This window comes from Pistacia vera, unplaced genomic scaffold (assembly GCF_008641045.1).
Source record: "Pistacia vera cultivar Batoury unplaced genomic scaffold, PisVer_v2 Contig338, whole genome shotgun sequence".
Lineage (NCBI taxonomy): Eukaryota > Viridiplantae > Streptophyta > Magnoliopsida > Sapindales > Anacardiaceae > Pistacia > Pistacia vera.
In genome coordinates, this window is record NW_022196155.1 from 1134577 (window position 1) to 1155675 (window position 21099).

At 35.7% G+C, this 21099-nt stretch overlaps 4 protein-coding genes across 4 annotated transcripts; 2 read left to right on the forward strand and 2 right to left on the reverse strand.

Moving 5' to 3' along the window:
- The first annotated feature begins 4521 nt into the window (after positions 1-4521).
- Positions 4522-5526, forward strand: LOC116138036 (putative protein TPRXL). Its single transcript, XM_031423744.1, has one exon. It carries the CDS (start codon positions 4583-4585, stop codon positions 5234-5236), a length of 654 nt encoding a protein of 217 aa, XP_031279604.1. The 5' UTR covers positions 4522-4582; the 3' UTR covers positions 5237-5526.
- A 3881-nt stretch (positions 5527-9407) lies between these two features.
- On the forward strand, positions 9408-13277 carry LOC116138030 (calcium uptake protein, mitochondrial). The gene is made up of 7 exons (XM_031423738.1): positions 9408-9857; positions 9946-10013; positions 10609-10832; positions 10938-11021; positions 11693-11906; positions 12087-12383; positions 12566-13277. Exons 1-7 carry the CDS (start codon positions 9476-9478, stop codon positions 12779-12781), a joined length of 1485 nt encoding a protein of 494 aa, XP_031279598.1. The 5' UTR covers positions 9408-9475; the 3' UTR covers positions 12782-13277.
- A 204-nt stretch (positions 13278-13481) lies between these two features.
- LOC116138176 (protein MEMO1) lies at positions 13482-16406 on the reverse strand. The gene is made up of 8 exons (XM_031423910.1): positions 16364-16406; positions 15932-16046; positions 15751-15819; positions 15429-15541; positions 14989-15100; positions 14760-14903; positions 14016-14190; positions 13482-13764 (listed from the first exon to the last, which is right to left on the reverse strand). The coding sequence occupies exons 1-8, from the start codon at positions 16404-16406 to the stop codon at positions 13639-13641; spliced, it is 897 nt and encodes a 298-aa protein (XP_031279770.1). The 3' UTR covers positions 13482-13638.
- A 979-nt stretch (positions 16407-17385) lies between these two features.
- Positions 17386-21096, reverse strand: LOC116138032 (protein PHOX1). Its single transcript, XM_031423741.1, has 3 exons — positions 18652-21096; positions 18295-18544; positions 17386-17784 (listed from the first exon to the last, which is right to left on the reverse strand). The coding sequence occupies exons 1-2, from the start codon at positions 20795-20797 to the stop codon at positions 18396-18398; spliced, it is 2295 nt and encodes a 764-aa protein (XP_031279601.1). The 5' UTR covers positions 20798-21096; the 3' UTR covers positions 17386-17784; positions 18295-18395.
- Positions 21097-21099: the final 3 nt, after the last annotated feature.

A 21099-nucleotide genomic window follows, 5' to 3' on the forward strand; every position in this document is an offset into this window, starting at 1 on the left:
CTTATTGGGTTGGGCTTAGGAATATGAATCCTTATAAAACTAGGTTTAGTCTCTTAAATCTAGTATATAAACATATTTTTCTCTTGTTATGGGTGTGATAGTAAATCATAGGGCAATTTATTCATTGTAAACAAGAGAGGTGAGACATATTGCAATAATATTGACTCAGTTAGACGTAACCCACATTTGGTGAACTAGGGTAAATCGTGCATGTTATTTTCTTTGTTTACTGTTTGATGTTATTTTCTTTGTTTACTGTTTGATTTGTTTTACTGTCATATTTTGTTCCTGTTATTGACTCTATTTCGTTCACACTGAAGAGCATATTGATGCAGAGCACGATTTAAGAAAGGATTCTGGGCTTGCTAAAATTGGGCTGAAATTGGGTGACCTTAAAAATAGGATAAGGTTCAATGAATGAAAAATAAGAGTCTAAAACCACCTTTGGATGGTGACGGGTTGAAGTGATAAATACTTTTTTGATTTTCTTCTATTGTTAATAGGAGTGATCATTGAAGGATTTATCTAATTGTTAATTTAAATTAAGAGCCCAAGAGTGATCTATCTGACATGGTAGGGCATTTTTTTGTGTATGTGCAATTGCGACCTTTGAACATAACGAGGGGACGGATTTGTTTGATAAAAAGAAGAATTCCTCCTATTAAAGTTTGAAGATATTTTTTTGTTTTTCATATTAATTGTATGTTGCGTGTGGGTTTTGGGTAACAATAACAATATTGACTAATTAGAAACTTAGGCATCAAAACCATATACTAAAAGGATATATATTTATTTTAGTAACCGAATATTTAGAACCCATTTAAATAATTAAATTTAATATTTCATTTGTCAGGGTGGTTGGCGACTTGGTGTAACTCTAGGCTTTCTGCTTACCAGGTGGCTGACCCAAAAATACTTTTAAAATATTTATTTTTAATATATGATTGGAACTTGTCACCAGATATTAATTCATTGATAATGTATATTATTAACATGTTGTTTGCCAGTTGTTTTCTTTAACTACTTGTCTCCAAGATTTGAAACACCCATCTCCGCTAATTTCTCTCAAAGTAATTACTTCTATTTATTTATTCCTCTTTATCCCCCTAAAATGTTGTCATTTAATAAGATATTAAACCTAAATAAGATGATTGTTGTTATTATTATTATTAAAAACTATAAGTTTTAGAGAGATTATTTTGAAGAAAATGTAATTTGTATATGACTTTTTTTTTTTTTTTTTTATATAATCAAGGTGTTTGGATCAGTTTGCACGTATCTTAACTATTTTTTAAAGTTTATTAAACACCCTACACTCATAATAATTCATGTGGGTGTTTAATCTATAAACCTAATAAATCAAGTAAATCATAAATATAATAAGTGACAATTTTGTAAGATCTGAACTAGAACTTCTAAGTATTCGACCCAAGCGGCTAAACCACAAGACTAATGATTTATATAAATTTATAATAAGAATAAAAGGAAGTGGGATATTCCATAGGGGGCGTGAAAATCGAAATGGATGGACTTAGAAGAAAAGGTAACATGGAGTGTAGCCTTGTATAATATACATCACCAGCATGCTTGGTTGTCACTATTCACTATGCTCTAAATACTTGGATTATTTATTTTTGCTAACACTTTGTTTGATGTTATCTAATTCAATTATTTCATATTATTTTTCTCAACTGCCACCCATGTGGGTGGCCGCTCCCTCTTCGCCCCCACTCCTTTTTTCTACTTCAACACCTAAATTTTCCAACCTTTAAATACTCAACCTAGTTTTGGGACCCAATTAATTATACCCAATTAAAGATGTCAAACTCTGCGGCCGCTGGATAATTATCAAGGAGAGTTAATTAGATATTGTTCGCTTTGACACACGAAGCCCTAAACTTGTATACTGAGTATAGACATATTAGCCCTATTTAAACACTGCACAATCCTCATACGAGCGACGATAGAAACTACTTAAAGTCAATTATATTGGCTATTATAATCAATTGAGAGACATTTTGGCACAAAATAAGGATCTTGTTTAACCATAATTATTATCATATACTGTAATACTGAAAATTGTGCTAGATGAATTAATGATCCGTACGTGTATATGTTTTAATTTCATAAATACTTAAGGGTGTGATCTGTTTTTGTTATTTTGGATATGATTTTGGGAATAATTTTGGGTAGTTGAATAGGGTGAGGTAAAATTTAAAAATTAACAAAAAATCCCATAAGTTTGCTAATTTAATTAAACACCCCAATACATACAAAATTTATAAAATGACAAAACACCCCCACCCACCCACAGTGTTAGATTCCGACCACCATCGTTGGAATATGGCCGAAAAATGGTGTTACAACGCAAACCGGTCGGATATGACCAATCGTGCGTCGATATGGCATTTTCAGGTCAGATCCACTACGAATTTGGTAGGAAAATGCTAGATCTACGACCAAATCCATTGTGAATTTGATCGGAAAATGCCAGATCAGTGAATTACCAGTCAATTCCGGTCTTTTCTACTCAGTTGTGACAGATTCCGGCAATCGCCGATGGTAGTTGTCGAAATCTGGCAACTATTGGGTGGGTGGGGGTTTTTTTGTAAATTTTTAAAATTTTTTTTCCAGGGGCATTTAATTAAATCAATAAATTTAAGGGGACTAAAAATAATTAAAAAATAGAATAGTATTTTTTAAATAATTAAACAAACATGTATTTTGAGAATATGATCGGGGATAAAATAGGGAATAATAAAACAAAAGCACCCTAACTTATTATGTGTATGGTTTATAAAAAGAGAAGGGGCGGGTCAATTACAAGAGTTTAGGGTTTTAAGGGCAACTTCCTCAGATTTAAAAATAAATAATAATTAGTCTTTAGCAACCAGCCGATTTAAAATAAATGTCAATGATCAATCATCTTCAATTATAATAATCTCCTGCATAGAAAAATATCCAACTATTTCTTATATTATAAAACTCTTATCACTTTCTTCATTAGTTTAATTAATTTCTATTTACCTTGGGTTCTCCAAAAGGGTTGTATTATTCAAATGACAATTATCTTGGCCCTCGGCCTTAATTTTGATACTTAGTGGCCTAATTGATCCTAACCTTATCTCTTATATATACTAGGTTGAAGATATGTTCTAAGTTTATTGGCTTAACTGAAATTTAAACTAAAAATCTCCTCTGTAAATCTATTATTCTGTTCAACATCCAATCCACTATTGCCAAATTATAGTCTAATATAATAATTAGCAACGTGTAATTGCTTAATTATGATCCAGCTGGGTGCATATTTTATATTAACAACGGATGTGACAACTCAAACTGAGACAATCCAGGATTATTCTATAATTAATCATCCTTTTGCCCCCGGCAAAATTTTTAAGCAAACCTTCGACTGTGTCCCGGAAAATCCAAATGCAACAAGACGATTTAAAATATCAAGATTGAGCTTTGGTTGAATAGACCAACCGAATCCACCATTTTGACCGTCCATCGGTAAACGAGTCGTGAAGTTCACTCAGTTTGAACTGGAACTGGGCTCTTGGTGGTGCGCCCACAGAGTTTATTTTTGATTGTAGGGACGGGTAACGGCTGTGAGTGTTTGACCAAGAACGTTGAAACTTTCAAGAAAGCCACGAGTTTATTTTTATAAAGTATAAACAACTTCATCACTGCCGAGATTATTGGACCATTTGAATTGGTCTAAAAATTAATTTGAATAAGTTAGCTTCATTCTAACGCCGCAATATTATTTTCAATATTTGAATTTAATATATAAAAAAAAGATCGCCATCCTCCCAAACCCAAACAGAAATTAAATTAAATTACCCCTTCATTTATAATTATTTAGAATTCATCAAATTCATCCGGTCCAGCTTGAATAATGACACCAAATGGAATATTTAAAGCTGTTACCAGAAATTCTCAAAGTTGGCAGCATCACGTTAATGTTAAGCTTTAATTGCCTAGTTAAAACCTGCTATTCTTTCGTATTTTATTTAATTTTTCTATTAATTTTCCCCAATGGAAAATTGTTGAGGACATTGTGGTTATAAATTTGAAAGATCAGGGACAGTTAAGTCAGACGAAAAGTCTAAACAGTGGCATCTAGTAAATACTTGCCTTTTATTGGCACATTCTAGTATTTGGTCACTGACCGTTTCCCGAAACTTTATACGTGGCAACTTCTGCACTTGCCCAGGAAAGATGTTAAACAAACGGCTCCATCTGTTGTCGCTTTATGCAGTCGACATCAAACCAGCCGTTGGATCAGAATCGAATATGGGCAAACTGTCAACCCGGAACCATAGTTATGCGCTAACCATAGTTAAGTTGACAAACACTAGCACCCTTACGTCAAATTGCCCTCATTTCTTCATGTTAATTACCATCTGACCTTCTCTTTACAATCTATAAATTCCGCGTTCGAGACTCGCTAGGTTTGCCAAACTAGCTAGCCTCAGGGGCTTTTTAGGAGAAAAAATACCTAGAGTCCTCTCCTCTCCTATCCTCTTCTCTCTTTTTCTAATTTATTTATTTTTTCAAAAAATTAAATAAACCAAAAATGCCTAGTTCGTCATCAAGAAGATCAAGCGGCCCGGTTCTGAGATCGCTGTCACCTTCCGGTAGATTCTGCACATCGTCTACTGCAAACTCTTACCTTTCATCTTCGTCTTCGTCTTTTGCTTCTTCAACAAGTTCAAGCTTTTCTTCTCCTTCGTCAACTTTCTTTCGCCATCACGACGACCATCACCACCATCACAGTCATCACAGATCCGCCTCTCCTACCCGTGTCAATCTCTACACAAATGCTTCTCTTTCTTCGTCTGCTGTTCGTTTCTCTATTGGCAGATCTATTTCTCCTAACAGATCGATTTCTGTTGCGAAGAAAAACAATCCAATCTCCTTCCAGAAAAGAACGTGTATGTGTTCGCCTACGACGCACCCTGGCTCGTTCCGCTGTAGCCTACATAAGCACACTGGCGGCAACCACCACGGTCACGGTAACGGATCCATTTCTTATGCGCCTAATCGTTTGAATATGAGAAGATCGGCGATGACTCACTCACTGGTGAGGATCGGTGGTGTTGAAGGAGAGTTGGTGAAAAGATCGTTGAGAGATTTGATTCGTCCTTCTTCGCATCATCAGAAGAGACGCGAGGGGTTCCAGACAAGGCCGAGTCGACTTTCGATTATGTCCAAAGCTGACGACCTTTGATATTCGTCACAGGTTGGTTCTTGTTTTTGATTTCTTTCATCTCCAATTCAGTCGATTCAAGTCAACGTGGCTGGCGCGGACGGGAGACTTGAAGCGGTGGCTGAGTCAACTCGAGTGTGGGAGGTTTCCGGGACTGAGTCTACCGGGCAGAGTTTGTGTATGCTGCGAGATTGAAACCCTAGATTTTTGTTGGGACACATAGATTGAAGAGAAAATCCTTTGTACATACTCTTTTACTATGGAAGGAGATATTCGGACATTAAATTTCACTAGCTGAAAATTAAACTCAATACTTAATACCTTAAATCTTAAAATTAATTTTAATTCTAATTACTTCCATTCAAAACATGCAAAGAAAAGATTGCTTTGCTTTCATTCCTTAGACGAAGTTGGTGACGTTCCATACGTCTGTTATGTTTGCAGCGTCAAGGTATCTGTTAACCGTATCGTTAAAAGTCGACGGTGTCGGCAGCCGTTTCCATTTACCTGTACCGTTACTCGTCCAGTTGGTATTGCCGTTATCCGTCACCGTGTTGCTTTGTACGTGGTGCGAGGTATATTCTTTATTCCATTATTTTTCTTTTCTTTTATTTAATTTATTTTCTCTTTTTTATTGGTTAGCTCTAGCAGGTGGGGATGGCGAAGTATCGTGGCGTTGAATTCGGCCTTGGAAAAATTGGACTTTAGGAAATTTCTTACACGGACATTAAAAATAAAATATATTATTATATTGCCACAAGTGGATCTTATATATTTCAAACTGGACAAAACGATGGATGATATAAGTCAGGATCCACTTTGAGACTATTCCAAGGAATTTTATTTAAGGGGTGAGGCAGAGCCAGCTGGCTCTATCGAAGAGAAAGAAATGTCACTTCAAAAATGGAACTCAATCCTGTGGATGAGGATTATCAAAGAGAAAAATAAAAAATCCAAAAATCATAGGAGAAGAAACTAAAGTATGTCCAAGTGAGATCAAGAGAAAAAGTACATTGTTATGCTATGGAGACATCTGGATACACGATGACAATTGATAACTTGCCACCTTTTTAAAAAAACCAACTTAATGGGAATGGTTTGACGAATTCGTTTTAAACAACATAATTTTTTCAAAATTTATAAAATAGCATGAATTGGGAAATATCATAATAAAGTATTATTAATAATATTTAGATAAAAGAATTAATTAATTTTGTTATTATTATTATTATTTTAATATTGTAACGGTTGAAAGGCTTAAATCAGAAAATTACGTTTGTGAAAAAGAAAGTTACGTATGTACCGTGCATAGAAAGCATGGGGGCTCACACTTCACATGGAGTGGATGAATGGACAATTGAGAATGTCTAAATGAACCCACAATTGAGAATGTCTAAATGAACCCACCCCCAAAAGGAATGGCATTCTACTCTTGGTTTTATTATCACGAGATTTGATTGTTTCAACACGCGATCTATGGTGGTGGTCCGCCTTCCTTATTAATAACACCCAATATATCATATCATATCATATTATATCGGCTACGCCCAACAAAGTGCAAGCCACGTTTCTGCAGATTCTTCTTTCATCGCTCCCATTTATTTTCTTTCCTCCCTTTGGTAGGTCTAACTTCCAAGCTAAGTTGTATTTTATTTATTCCTTTGTCTCCAAGGTCAAAATGGACATTTTTATATTTTTTTGCTTTTTCAAATTTCATTCATATTAATAAAAATGAGATATAGAACTTATACGAATCAAAACGTATTTGGATAAAGATTGACTCACTATCTAATCTTATAAATTTTATCTCACAGTTCAGACATGACAGCTTCAATTGAGCAAGCAAAACTTATTTGCGAGCTAATCAAATACGAACTACCACGTTGAGATTGTGAGAGAATTTGTTTGGATTGTAAATGTAATATTACCTTAAGTATTTGCTATCATGAGTCGAACCCAAAACTCTCATTTTTTGTTGAGTAACTATTCGAGTGAGTCTTGAAGAGTCCTGCAAAAGCTTGAGACAAATAAACTAAATTTTTTTCTACGTCTCCAAGCTATATATCTTCGTCTAATTCTGGTCATTGAATAAATAAAGCCTTGATGAATTGATTTCTCTCTCTTTTAGTTATTCATTTCCCCTTTCCTAGTTTATTAATGATAAAACGGATTCTTCCAATTTATAAGATGACCTATTATTAATGGAATTTCTTGTCAGCTTTCTGTAAAATACTCGTTTGTTTCCTATAGTCATTCCTTTAATTGATGGATATGAGCATACTTTGGATCAGAATTATACGGAGTATTGCCTGATCATTTATACTAATTTAAAGCCCCAATTAGCATTCTTTTTATGGTATGCAAAAGTATCCTTCTAGATAATTTACATATTCTCCACTAAATCACTTGATTCAAAAGGTTCTCGGCAGCTTCCACTAAGTTTCGTTTCTACATTGGGGTTGTCCTATGTTCATATTCATTAGTCTCTTTTCTTTCTTTAATTTAACAATTCAATTAGATGTTAATTAAATGAGATCATAAACCAAAACAATAGCTTATTATATAAGTTGTAAAGAGACCAAAAAAAAAAAAGTCCCAAATCATAACGCTAGCTGGCTTTTCTATTCGGTTCAACAAGGCTTGACAAAAGGGATCTTTTGACCACCACACACCACAATGGCGGTGGCCCATGAAACAAGATTTCGACCAGATTGAGGAATTTTTGCTAAACCACCCTATGAAAGACGTGTAAATGCAATCCAAATATCTACTCAATTCCATTGTATGATTATGAGCAATGTTACAGTTACTGAAGGATGTATACCGAATTCGTACACCGAATGACGTATTGCAATCCTAACCTTTGATTCATTACAAGTTCATTTATAGCGGTATGATTTTGTCACATCATTCGATGCACAAATTCAGTGTGTAATTTTCGGTAACTCTATCATTTTCCTAAGATTATAATCTTATACAAATATCATGATGTTGAGATGACGTTCAGATGTGGGCCTGTCTCGCCGAAAGCTTAAAAGACAAGTTTACATGGGCCCTAATAATAAGAGTTTTCCCGTTTCGTATTTCAAACTTAGCGTTTTGGAAACAAAGAAAGTGACAGGTTTTCGCGGAAACTTGAGACGCTAAAATGTCATTATCTGAGAATGCATATGCCATTTGCATGTGAGTCGTGGACCAAACTTGTATGATTTGGTGAAATCTGTGGGCAGTGGTTTCAAGAGATAAGGATGAATTTCAGCCTCCAGGTTAGCCTATTTTGTCGGTTGGATGAGACAGTTATTTATGTTTCAAGAGATGGTGTACCTTACTTTCTATAAGATTTTCACAAGATTTAATCTTATCCACTATAAGATTAACGTTTGCCCTTTTTAGGCCCATTTGAGTCCAGCCCACGCCTTTCGTTTCGCACATATTGGCCTTCTTTCAGACCCCGGATCCGTTTAGTGATTCAAGATTTGATAAATCGTTACCATTGATTTCTTATGATAATCTAACGGTTATAAATTCCTTAGTTGTAATAATTAAACTGGAAGCTTAATAAATTAAATTCTAAAAATTATTATTCCGTTGGAATCTATAAGTGTAGCATGATTCAAACTGGCTGTCAATCGATTCGAGTCGAGTCGAGCCGAGTTGGCTCGTTAAATACTCGAACTTGGCTCGAGTAAGATACCGAGCCGAGTTCGAGTCTACCCCAACTTGGCTCGCGAACCAATAGTGGCTCGTTTAGGGTTTTTCTGCTCATAATACAAGTTTTTGGTTTGTTTTGTAATTTGACATCTAAAAGACTAAAAGGTTTAAAAAATCACAAATTAACCCTTAACCAAATAACGCCAATTAACCCAAAATAAAATCGCATAAATGCATTCTCCCCCAAATCAAGAACCGTAATCGAGCAATAATCGAGTCAATTCGAGCTCGCGTTAAACGAGCTCGAGTTGAGTCACGAGCCAAGTCACAAATCGAATTTTCTGACTCGATCGACTCATGACTCGACTCGAACTCGTCTAATGCTTAACTGAGCTAGACTCGTTTAGGGTGATACTCCTCCACTCGGCTCGTTTACACCCCAAAGAAAGAATGGTTGGTGTGATAAAGCTTTAATTTAAAGAGAAGATACGCCGTCGTTTACTGTCCAAAACTAAACAAAAACAGAACACTGTTTCTCCTGCCTTTCATTTCTGGTTTTCTTCTCTTCACTTTCTAATTTACCGGTACCTAGATAGCCTGAATCTCGCGATGATTTTTCTCGGAAGATCCTCAACGTCCCTCAAGCAATTGTCTCTGATCCAACGTCTCCAAATCCGCCAGCTGTCCGTCCCGCCACAATCTCCATCCTTTCCTCGGTCCCTGATCAGTGCCGTAGATTGTGACAAAGATTCCGGTTATGGTTCTCTGATTACATGGTTATCGGGGATCACAATCGGCTCCAGCCTGGGGTTACTTTACTGGTCTTATACCTGTAATTCAGATTTTACGAAGCAGTTATTGACTTTCTCTGACTGTTCAACGTCAACGGTGACCGATGAATCTACGGTGCATAATGATCTCAGTTCTTTCGGTAGTTCCTTATTTCGAAAACTGTCACTGCCTGATTACAGCTCTACCTTTCTCTTTGGAGGTGATAATAATAAATGAATGGTATTATGATTTTTAAATAAAGGCAATGTTTATATTAAGTGTTATTATTTGGGATGATTTGATTGCAGAGGCATTTAGGAGAAAGATTTTCTTCAATTATGAAAAGCGAATAAGACTGCGAAGTTCTCCAGAGAAGGTAATTTCATTTCAGTTGTTTATGAAACTCTTTAGTTCATATGACGTTTTGAAGTTTTTGTTGATAACATTCGAAATATTTTCTATCAGAATCAAATAATGTATTTGTTAGTACTCTGGATCAACAATGCTTCAGTGGAAGCAAAATAAAGGAGTAGTGCTACACTAATGAAGTAAATATACAAATCGGCTTGATACTCCCAATGTTACCACGTCTTTTTTTTTTTCATTCTCTGTTTGATTTATATCTGTATATTGTTAGTTCATAAGTGTAGTCCCTGTGCCTTTTTTTTTTTTGTGGGTGTGTGTTTTCATTACTATGATGATCGTTGTTCAGCTAAATTATATGATTGTGGATTGTGAGATTGCTTTTAGAGAGTGATGCAGGCAGACTTCAATGCCCTGCATCTTTTTATTATGAGTTTCATGTTAAATCTATGCTCATAATTTTATATATTTTTTTTAATTCTTGATGGTAGTCTTGGTTATTAAACACTAGAGGTTTTAGGTGATGTTCCTGTTGCTTTTTCAGTTAAAAGTTTAGCTAACCATTGGAGACACTGTCTAATCATTGAGTGGGCTGGCATTTCCTGAAGGTCTTTGAGTACTTTGCATCAGTACGATCACCAGAAGGAGAATTACTTATGACACCAGCAGATTTAATGCGAGCAGTTGTTCCTGTTTTCCCTCCATCTGAATCCAACTATGTCAGAGATGGGTATTTACGAGGGGAAAGGAGTCCTGGGGATTTACGCTGCGATCCTTCAAAATTTTTTATGCTCTTTGATGTGAACAATGATGGACATATATCCTTCAAAGAGTAAGTTGCCACTTTAATAGATCATGTCGTACAGCAAATATGGAGATGCCCTTAGTGTAAGTCTCCTTTTTGAGGTTTAATTTTCGTTTTTTATTCTTGGAACAGGTACATCTTTTTTGTAACTCTACTCAGCATACCAGAATCACGCTTTTCTGTGGCCTTCAAGATGTTTGACATTGACAACAATGGGTTTGTTTCCTCAAAAATCTGTCATCACAATATATTATCCATATTCCCTAAATATATCTTTGCCAAGTTAATTTTGTAGATTCATATGTCATCTCATAGAAAATGGCAGGCTCTAAGTTGTTATCAATAAGGTGACAAGGCCTCAATTACTTTTTTCCCATTGATTCTAAAATTGTTTTTCGATTGTTTACTCCATCTTTGTTTTTATGTTCTTATGAGCATTATCCTGCATGATGAAGCTCATTAGAAGAACTCAAATTGAACAAATCTAAAGCACATTTTATGGCTTATCAGTATTCATATTGTATTGATTTTCTCCTCCTTTGCCATTCTCTTCTCTTGAATATTTGTCTTTGTTTCCTATTATTTGTTACAGCCATAGTAGATCAATGAATACAACTACCATTTCTTTTTTTTGAAACTTAGGAAGTCATCTTATTGTACAAGTAGATGCATGAATATCTGTATCACCATCCTTTGTAAATGAAATAACTAGATTAACTTCACTCATATGATGCATTTAGGAGTTGAAATACATTCTCTTCTTGAAGTGTTGCTGTTACTGCAAACCGCATAACCACTTTAGGATAGTGAATGTAGTTTGATAATCATTAATGTGCTGTCATGCTTACTGCCTCTTTCCTCTGTGTTTATTCTCAATATGTATGCAGGGATATTAATAAGGAAGAATTTAAGAAAGTGATGGCATTGATGCGAAAACATAACAGACAAGGGGCTCTCCACAGGGAAGGATTTCGTATTGGGCTAAAGGTTAATGGTTCTGTGGAAAATGGGGGTTTGGTGGAATATTTCTTTGGTGAAAATGGAGATGCACGTCTAAAACATGATAAATTTGTTGAATTTTTGGGAAATTTGCATGATGAAGTAAGCTTTGTTCCCTCTTCTTTCTTTCTTGTCCAAATTATTATTATTATTATTATTATTACTTTTAAATTTTTTAACCATCTGCCTAACTGAACCTCACAATTTAATGTTATTTTTATCTATCAAATTGTGATTGATGTTTGTGTCGTAGTTCAAAGAATAATTCATTCTATTTTGTAGATGCTGAGATTGGAGTTTGATCATTATGATTATAAGTTACGACAAACCATATCAGCTGAGGACTTTGCGTTGTCCATGGTTGCTTCTGCTGATATGGGCCACATAAACAAGTTGCTTAATCGGGTTGATCAATTAAAGAGTGAGCCACATCTTAGAGAAATACGCATTACATTTGATGAGTTCAAAAGTTTCGCAGAGCTACGAAGAAAGTTGCAGCCATTTGCTTTGGCCCTTTTTAGTTATGGGGAAGTAAATGGCTTGTTGACCCGGAAGGACTTCCAACGAGCTGCATCCTATGTAAGACTCTGGATCATTATTTATTGCTTTGATTCTCCTTCTGAGATAACTAATAAAATAATTTTAAATATTTTTGACATTTCATGTGTAGTGACAGCAGTATTACAATTAGACAATGAGATTTCATATACCAGTAGTTCTACGTTGAACATTTTGACTGAGTGGTCTTGTGCAAATATTAGGTTTGTGGTGTATCACTCACGGACAATGTGATCGAGATCATTTTCCAGGTGTTTGACACAAATCGTGATGGAAACCTAAGTGCAGAAGAGTTTGTTAGAGTTTTGCACAAACGGGAAAGGGACATTGCTCAACCTATGGAGTCAGGAATCATGGGATTTTTATCTTGCTGTGGGAACTGTGCAAATAACTGCTCCCTTGCACGATTCCTATGTTAATCCATTATGTGTCGGAGTATAGTCTCAAGAATTTGCAGTAATCAGCCTTTTAATTCTGTGATTAGGGTTTCTTGTGAGTTGAGGTGGAGCAGTCAACGAGCAAGGAAGTTTTGAAGCTTGACCCATGAAGATTTTCTTCTTGCTGCTACAGCAAGATAAACGACTGACCTACTGCTTCTGCTCTCTGCCAATCGCTGGGAGAATCGGAACCTGTTGTACAATCAAACTGCTAACTTCCTTTTTAGATGTTGCAGTTGACGAACATTAGTATACGTAACATGTACACGTTGAGGTCGATACTTATACCTGTACATACATATATTTCAATGAAACATCTAGACAATGTCTTGGACAAGTTAGGTTGATCCACCTCTTTTTTTTTGTAACCCAATGAGAATGTTTCAGAATTGTTCCCAGTGTATTTTGTATATTTAAAAGATGTATTTATGTATGAGCGTGTGCATGGTGCCTTTATGTCAAATACTTAAGAGAAGCATCCTAGATGTGTCATGTTGATATTATGTATTATATCATAACTTTTCTTACATGGCAATTACATTATCATATCACCATGGCACCACCCAATAATGTTGCACGGTGAATGTGCAGCAGAATCAATGGTCACTATGGCATTATTGGCAGGCAGTCTGCCAGTGAGAGCCACAATGAAAATAGTCCTCACAAAGCTGAAAAAAGATGGTTGTGGTTGTAAGTTCCATTACTGGTATCAACATATAAACAGGGAATCCGCAATGTTGTTATTGCAAATGCAAGTAGTAAATTAGGACAATCAATTCAAAGGACATTAATTTGCTTAATGTTACCATACAAGTAAATCCACGTATTTTCATGTAGCTTTAAGCATCAACCTTTGCTGCAGCAGACGCGTAACTTACACTACTGTCTCTCATACTTTTGCATTGGCTTGATTGCTCATATCGAAGGAATTTGATTTTTATCTTTGTTGAGCAGTGCCTCAACATCTGAAAATATTGAATGATTAGTATTAAAGTTAGCAAAATCAATTGACCTTGTTATTCTTGAATAGAAGTAATCCCTACACTACTAAGCAAGGTTTGATTTTCTCAGAATCAATTTACAACTAAGTACGAAGCATAGATATGAAAGAGAATCTTTTGTGCAGGAATTAGATGGAAATTTACATGGGCCGAAGGCCAAAAAGATCCTATGACAAGCCCTTCTAGTGAATTCCGAGAAAAATTAAGGTACTTACATGGAGAAAGACGCTGATTGGATGGCGTCCACAAATTGTGTTGTCATACTCCAATAAATACTGTTTGAATGCATCTGGATCTCCTGTTTCTATTATATCCATGCCCATTTTGTCCAATGCCTCTATAGATTTGTGTATGGCCCCATATTTCTTGTCATAGTGCATGTAATTGAACCTAAAACCAAAGGCATAAACCAGATCAGTGAAAAAACCAAGTTAACTAAACACTCCATGTATACATTATGTACAAGCAATTTGCATAAACCTCATGTTATATAACCATCCAAAGATTATGGATTCTTTAAATAAGATCAGTCACTCTTTTGTTGGTTCACATGCTAATCAAAATGAAATCCTAAGATTCATAGAGTATGCAGAGGAATCATGTTAACCAAGTAATTTTCTTCTTTGAAAAAGTAGCTCCCAAGTAAATTAAAAAATTGACATTTGATATAGCAATGCAACATTTAATCTAAGAAATGGTCTGTGGCAAGCACTGGTGATAGGATTACAGAACAGTTATGATAACAGAAAAAAACTTGATCCCAATCTACATATTTAATTATTTACATCCATATTACATGTGGGAGCAAGGTGAATCTCAAGGTGAGATGTAAAAGGGTAAAAAAACCTTCCACTAAGACATGGATATAATACAGATATCTAGGAAGGTAAAGAAAATAATTTAAATGTAAAGTTAACAAAGAAAACCAGATGTTAAGCAGATTTGTGAATGGAACATACCGAGAACCCCAGTGACAAAAATCCGAGGATATGGAGAAAAAGTTACTCGGATCATCCACGTATTTGGCTAACAACCTTCCATACATTGCTTCATTTTCAGCATTCAGAGCACCAACAAGAATGGGCACAACTTTTACTGGGTGCCTATATCAGTATTAACAAAGTCATCCGCAGAAGGGGCAAAAAAATAAAAAAAGAACAACAATAGAAATTAACAAACATTAATTACCCCTCAAATACTTTTGAAAGATATGGCAAGTGCATTTCCATGCTATGTTCAGCTTCATCAACATGAATATCCATCAATTCAAACTTTCCTGTAGCTTTTAGCTCCTCATTGACTGAGATTCAAAAATAAATGTTAATCAATTTTGATTAAAAAAGTAATTAGGACATACATATGTTAGATAGGAAAATTCAAACAACTCAAAACCCAATCAAGCAAAAAAGCACATGCATAAAAAGAACCAAGGCTAACAATCACACCAAAACATACATGTGGTGTTAAACTTAAGCAGACCAAGTTCACCAGAGCAACTTACATAAGCCCTCCTTTACATTGAAAAGAAAGAAAAAGAACTTGTATCATTGATTGTTAAGTTAACTCCTATGCCAAAACTTTGGAAGAATACAATGAGTCTAATATAACTGAAATATAAATGATGATACCTTCCAAATCAATAGGTAGGTCGCCTAAAGGAGTCTTGTAAACTGTGGCTGCAGAAAGAGCACACTTTGGTGTGTAATAGTGGTGAGATGGACCAAGAAGGAATACCCGAGAACTGAAATTGTAAATATTTACACATTTTAGCACTAAAATTAGCAGCTAAATTAAATATATAATTTTGTAAAGAATCGGTTAACTGACAGACGAGTACTACAGCATGTTCATCTCACATTAGGACTGTCTGGATGTACCACACGGTGGTTTGTTAGAACCCATGTTTTGTAAACAAGGTGCAAGTAGAAGATTAACAAGAAAAATACGCACATGTTAGTTGGGTCTATGTTTCCAAATGCATAGGCTGCAGCGCGACCTGAATATGAATAACCTGCATGTCTACACTCCCAATTCAACACCAAAAAATTATAAACAAGTTAATGCCGCTGGACTACATTTAATTACTTTTGATGCTTTAAGAGAAACAAAATAAAAGTCCATATTAACTTACGGAGCAATCACAGCCCTTACTTCTGGAGATTTGGGCAGCCCAGCTGCCCTGAGCCAACCATCAAGCTCTTCTGCTAATCTTTTAGCTGAAAAAGAGATAGAAAAGAATAATAGAGCTTACATTGTTTGATGACAGTGAATTGGCGTTTTGAAAATGAATTTGAGCAGATTGGAGATGCAATTCTCTAATTTTCTTCGAGAACATGGTTTACAATTCCAATTCTATGCTTCCAAACACAGTCTTAATCTATTCCTAAACTTTAGGACAATATATTTAAGTTACAGTAGAGAATTACATTACTAAGCATTGTTTGCCCCGAAAAATAACCGAACCGATGCTCTTGTAGCACTGGACAGCTAATAAAAATAATTGCAACTGAAATATTGTCTGTAATCTTAAACACACAGATTTCATTTTCTTCAATTGTTTTACCTCCACGGGCTCCATCCCAAACTATCAACAACGGTAACTTCATCCAAAACATCAATTGTTTGGTTTACCTTTTCTTATTAAAAAAAAAATCCATCTCAGAGAACTTCAACTATTCTAATTTTCTTCATTAAATAAACTTAAGCAGTGATTTTTTTAAATGCTCTACAGAAATGTCCTTTCACAGGTAGTAGTTGATGTTAAGAAATGAGTCTTAAGTCTGTCTTCCGAAATTTATCTCTTAGATCAAGCTTTAACTTCACTCGCATACTTCTGAATGTTAATAGCCACATGGTACTCGGACTTACGCTACGGGAAGATTGAAAGAGGTAAAGCTAGTTTGGTTTGGCTTGGGATTAAAACTTCTTTCTCTTATCTCTCTTTCTCAACTAACTATAATGACTTCTTACACGAAAACGAAAATAGGTGAGGAGAAGAGATATTTATTATGTTTCTGTGAAACTAAGACCAAGGTTGGAGTTCAATTGTTAATGAGAATTGTGCAGTTTCTCCACTATCCCTATAGGACATGGAGTGGATGTAATCATAAACATGTGTACTAGAGAGCAGCTGCCACGTTGCAACCTTTCTTCTGATTCAACACCTACTTTATTATTTTGATTTGCCAATGAATTTTGAACCAAAAATAAACTTTAAAGATTAGGATATAAATTAAGATTTATTTTTAATTAATGTCAAATTTAAGAAAGAATGTAAATAAAACATTAGCCTTTTGGTCAGACAGTAAAACTTTAACCATCTGGTTATCCAAAGATCTTGTGTTTGAGAAATATATAACCCCAATTGAGAATTGAACAACCAAATATTAATTTTTTCTTGACACGAAAATGATTAAATGTTAGTTTCTTCTACAAGATGGGTTTATATTTAATCACAAAATTCAGTATCCCATCAATGAACAAGCTGCTTGCCCATACTTGAAGATTAAGTTGAATGTGCTAAAGCCATATTTATATTCCTTCCAGACAAGTGTACAAATAGTGTCAAATTCTGAATTGCCACTGTAAACATAAATGAACACCAGCTTTATTTCTGAATATGCCAATGAATTCAACATCAAACTGTTCAAAATTTCCAATTACATAAAAGAATTACACTGCCATACAACACCCAAAAATTGTTACAATCTATAATAAATAATGAACAAATCAAATCTTATGCCCACTATCTCAAATTCTCAAACAATTCAAATCATATACCCACTAACTCAAAACTCAAACTATGAATAACCAACCAATTACACTGTAATGAATTTCCTCCCAACAAATATTGGGGATATAAGAAAATTGATATAAACGGCCTTACAGCCCAGTCACAAACTCACTTCTATAAAACTGACACTTTGCTCGCTGCTCCCAAAACATCGAGCTCGACATAGATTGTCTATGAAGAAAAATAAACACCTGAAATCAAGAGCAAAGACAAAAGGGTTACACTCAATTCAATGAACATGTAACTTATAGGTCCAACCAAAGAGAACTAAATGTTGAAATATAACAAAACCAGGAAATGATTGTGAATACAAGTGATACTAAAACGAGAACAAACAAGTGCAGTTCCTTTAACACAAGACTACTTCTATAAATGTCACAGAAACTCTGATCTATAGTCAAATTTGTCGACACAGCTCTGTAAAATCACTACGGAGAAATATGTGAACTACAAGCTAATTATAATAAAAAACCCTAATCCAGTAATTCCATAGTAGAATGAGCTTTCAGAAACCTTAAAATATTCTCCATATAAACCTAAGTAGAATTCAAAATCCGAACACATAGTAGTATGTCAATGTTTGATGTTATATCAACATAATGCCTCATCACCAGCAGTAAGCCAACATGTCAAACAGTTAAAAGACAAGGTAATTGGGAATTCCTATCATTTAACAAGAGTAATGATAGACATTGTCTTACCTATTTAAGACACAAACAACATAGCTCTTGAAATATGAACGAAAGGAATAGCAGCATATATTCAATGCCCTTAAAGAATAGCCAACCAAAAGCCAAAAATTTCACATATTTTCCAACATATAATGAAGTCTCGGAGCCCGCCGACGGAACAATGGTTCTAGTCGGAAAGATGGAACACCAATCTGCCACCTCTTAGCATCATACATCTCATTCCATGCCTGTACTATCTCATCAATTTTGAAGCCTAAACCTGCAAAATTTGCACAGTGGTTAGATGTTTCTAATTCCAAAGCTTTCAAAAGTTGAGGATGAAAGCAATTCCGATGAGCAACATGAATGTAAAAGTATTTTGTTTACCTTCCAGTGCATTTTGATTGGAACAATGGTTCTTTATCATGACAGCTATATCTGTTGGAGAAGCTCCAGCAAGTTCAAACTTTTCAACAGCAACCTCCAAACATTCTTCCCAAGTTGGAAGCTCTAGCTTATATTCAACAACTGATCGCTCATACAATATGGTACCCCACAAAAGATATATCTGTGAACTCATATTTGTAGCCAGCTCTGCAGCTTCTTCTGTAGATGCATCTTTAAGCAATCCATCCAACCCCAATTTCTGCAACTGATCTTTGTATTTGTCAAATTTGGATAGACCATTCAGACGCTGCTCCTCCATCTCCTCCCACATCTGCATGCCCTTCTCCATGCTGTCCTCAGCCTTGTTATAAAGCTCCAGGACCTCCTGGGATGGCCCACTCTCTAAATCAATCTTGCTCCCAATTGCATGGTACCAGCAAAGCTTTGCTTGCTCAAACTGTTGTTGCCCAAGTGCAAGAAGACCTTCATAGAAGTCTGGTTTGATCTTCAGAGCTTCTTCATACCTGATTCCTGCCTTAATGTACTCATTTTTTGCCCACTCGTAGGCAGTGTTAACCAGAACAAGTATGGATTCTCGCGTACCATCTTCTGGGAAAAAGATCCGCTTCCTTGCCTTCGACATGTGAATATTTCCCCAATTGAACAATGCCAGAGCTGCCATCTCTTGGAACTTATCAGCAGCAATTTCAAAAAGTTCCTGAGATTCTTCATCTGTTGCAGTATCCTCCATCCCCTCAGAGTATAGCTTCATTCCAAGTTCATGAAGATCCAAATAGGCATCAGAATCAAACCCCACATGATTTTTAAACAGTCGGGCGAACTGAATAATCCAGTCCTCGATGCAAGTCAGCCCTTTTTCATTCTTTACACCTGTCTCCACCTTCCCATTCTCAACAAAATTACTTGGTTCCTGTTTGCTGTCATGAATCTCTTCCTGATCGCCCATGCCCTCATAAGCAGGTTCTTGATCAGGACTAACTTCAGCGATATACAATCTAAGAGAACCCTGAGAATTACCCAACAATTCAGCATATCTCAGCTCATCAGTAGTGGTAATTGTGACCAAATCACCCTCCTGATCCTTATATTTCACAAGAACACCCTTCAAGCTCGGAAACCTATCCCGCACTATGTCCCTCACCAATCTAATACTGCAATTCACCGGCAACTGTGCCCACCTTATATCATCCCCAAACACCAATTTCACCGTCTTAATAACCACTTTTTCTTCCTTATTAACAGCTTTTGTCACCTCAGGCTCTTCCTCTACCACCTTACTGATTACTTCTTTATCCTTAACATCACTCACCTTCTTAGGAACCGCATCTTTAACCTTAACATCACTCACCTTCTTAGTAACCACTTCTTTGACCTTAACATCACTCACCTTCTTACTAACCACCTCTTTATCCTTAACATCACTAACCTTCTTCTTCACGGTGGCCTTATTATCATCCTTCTTTTCTTCACTTTTACCACTCTTTTTCTTCTTTTTCAACTTTTCTTTCACCACTCTACGCAAACGAGAAGCACTTTGAATCTCCAAACTATTATCCAAACCAATTTCTTTAACTTTCTCATCGATATCAATCCCCTTCTCAACCATACTCTTCTTAACACTCTCTAAAATCTCTAACGCCAACAAATTATTAGGTTCCATGCTCAACACACTATGAACATCCCTAAACGCAAAATCCAACCGATTTAATTCCTGATAACACTTAGCTCTCTTCAACAAAGCTTTACTATACTTGGGTGAAACCTCTAAAGCCAAATTACACTCATTAATTGCACGTGGATACTCACCGAGTCCCATTTGAATATAACAAGCAGCCATATTACTTCTCAAATAAGCAACATCAATATGATTTTTAGGCAACAGTTTAAGAGCTTTTTCGTACTTTAACATGGCGCCTTCATGGTCACGTTTTTGAAAGAGTTTGTTACCTTCTTCTTTAAGCTCTTGTGACATGCTTATGAACATCGCCGTGTCTTCATCGAAGGCTTTTGAGCTGGGTCGATCCGTCGTCGGTTTCGTTGACTTAGCCTTGATGTCACCATGTCTCGGTGTTGTTGCTGGAGAAGCCGTCTCTTGATTCTTCTTCTTCCCAGTTGGCTTCCCCATAATTAATTAAAAAATTTCGATTTAAAATCACCCGCTTTAATTACAGAAACTTTAAAATTGATTATAAAGAAACGATGAGATTAGAAGGAGTAACGGATTAGGGTGGCAAAGGAATATGTGAAGGACAAACAGACATTTCCTTAGGGTTTCGTTGAACGGTTGAAGTCAACGTCCCCAGGGAAACGCTGACGGCTACCACGTTTACGGAAGCGCGTGTGAAGTCATTATTTTGATAGTGGGTGGTGGGGGCCGCTCTATCGCAAACAGAGCTGGCAAATTTTTCTTTACAACCTACTCAATCC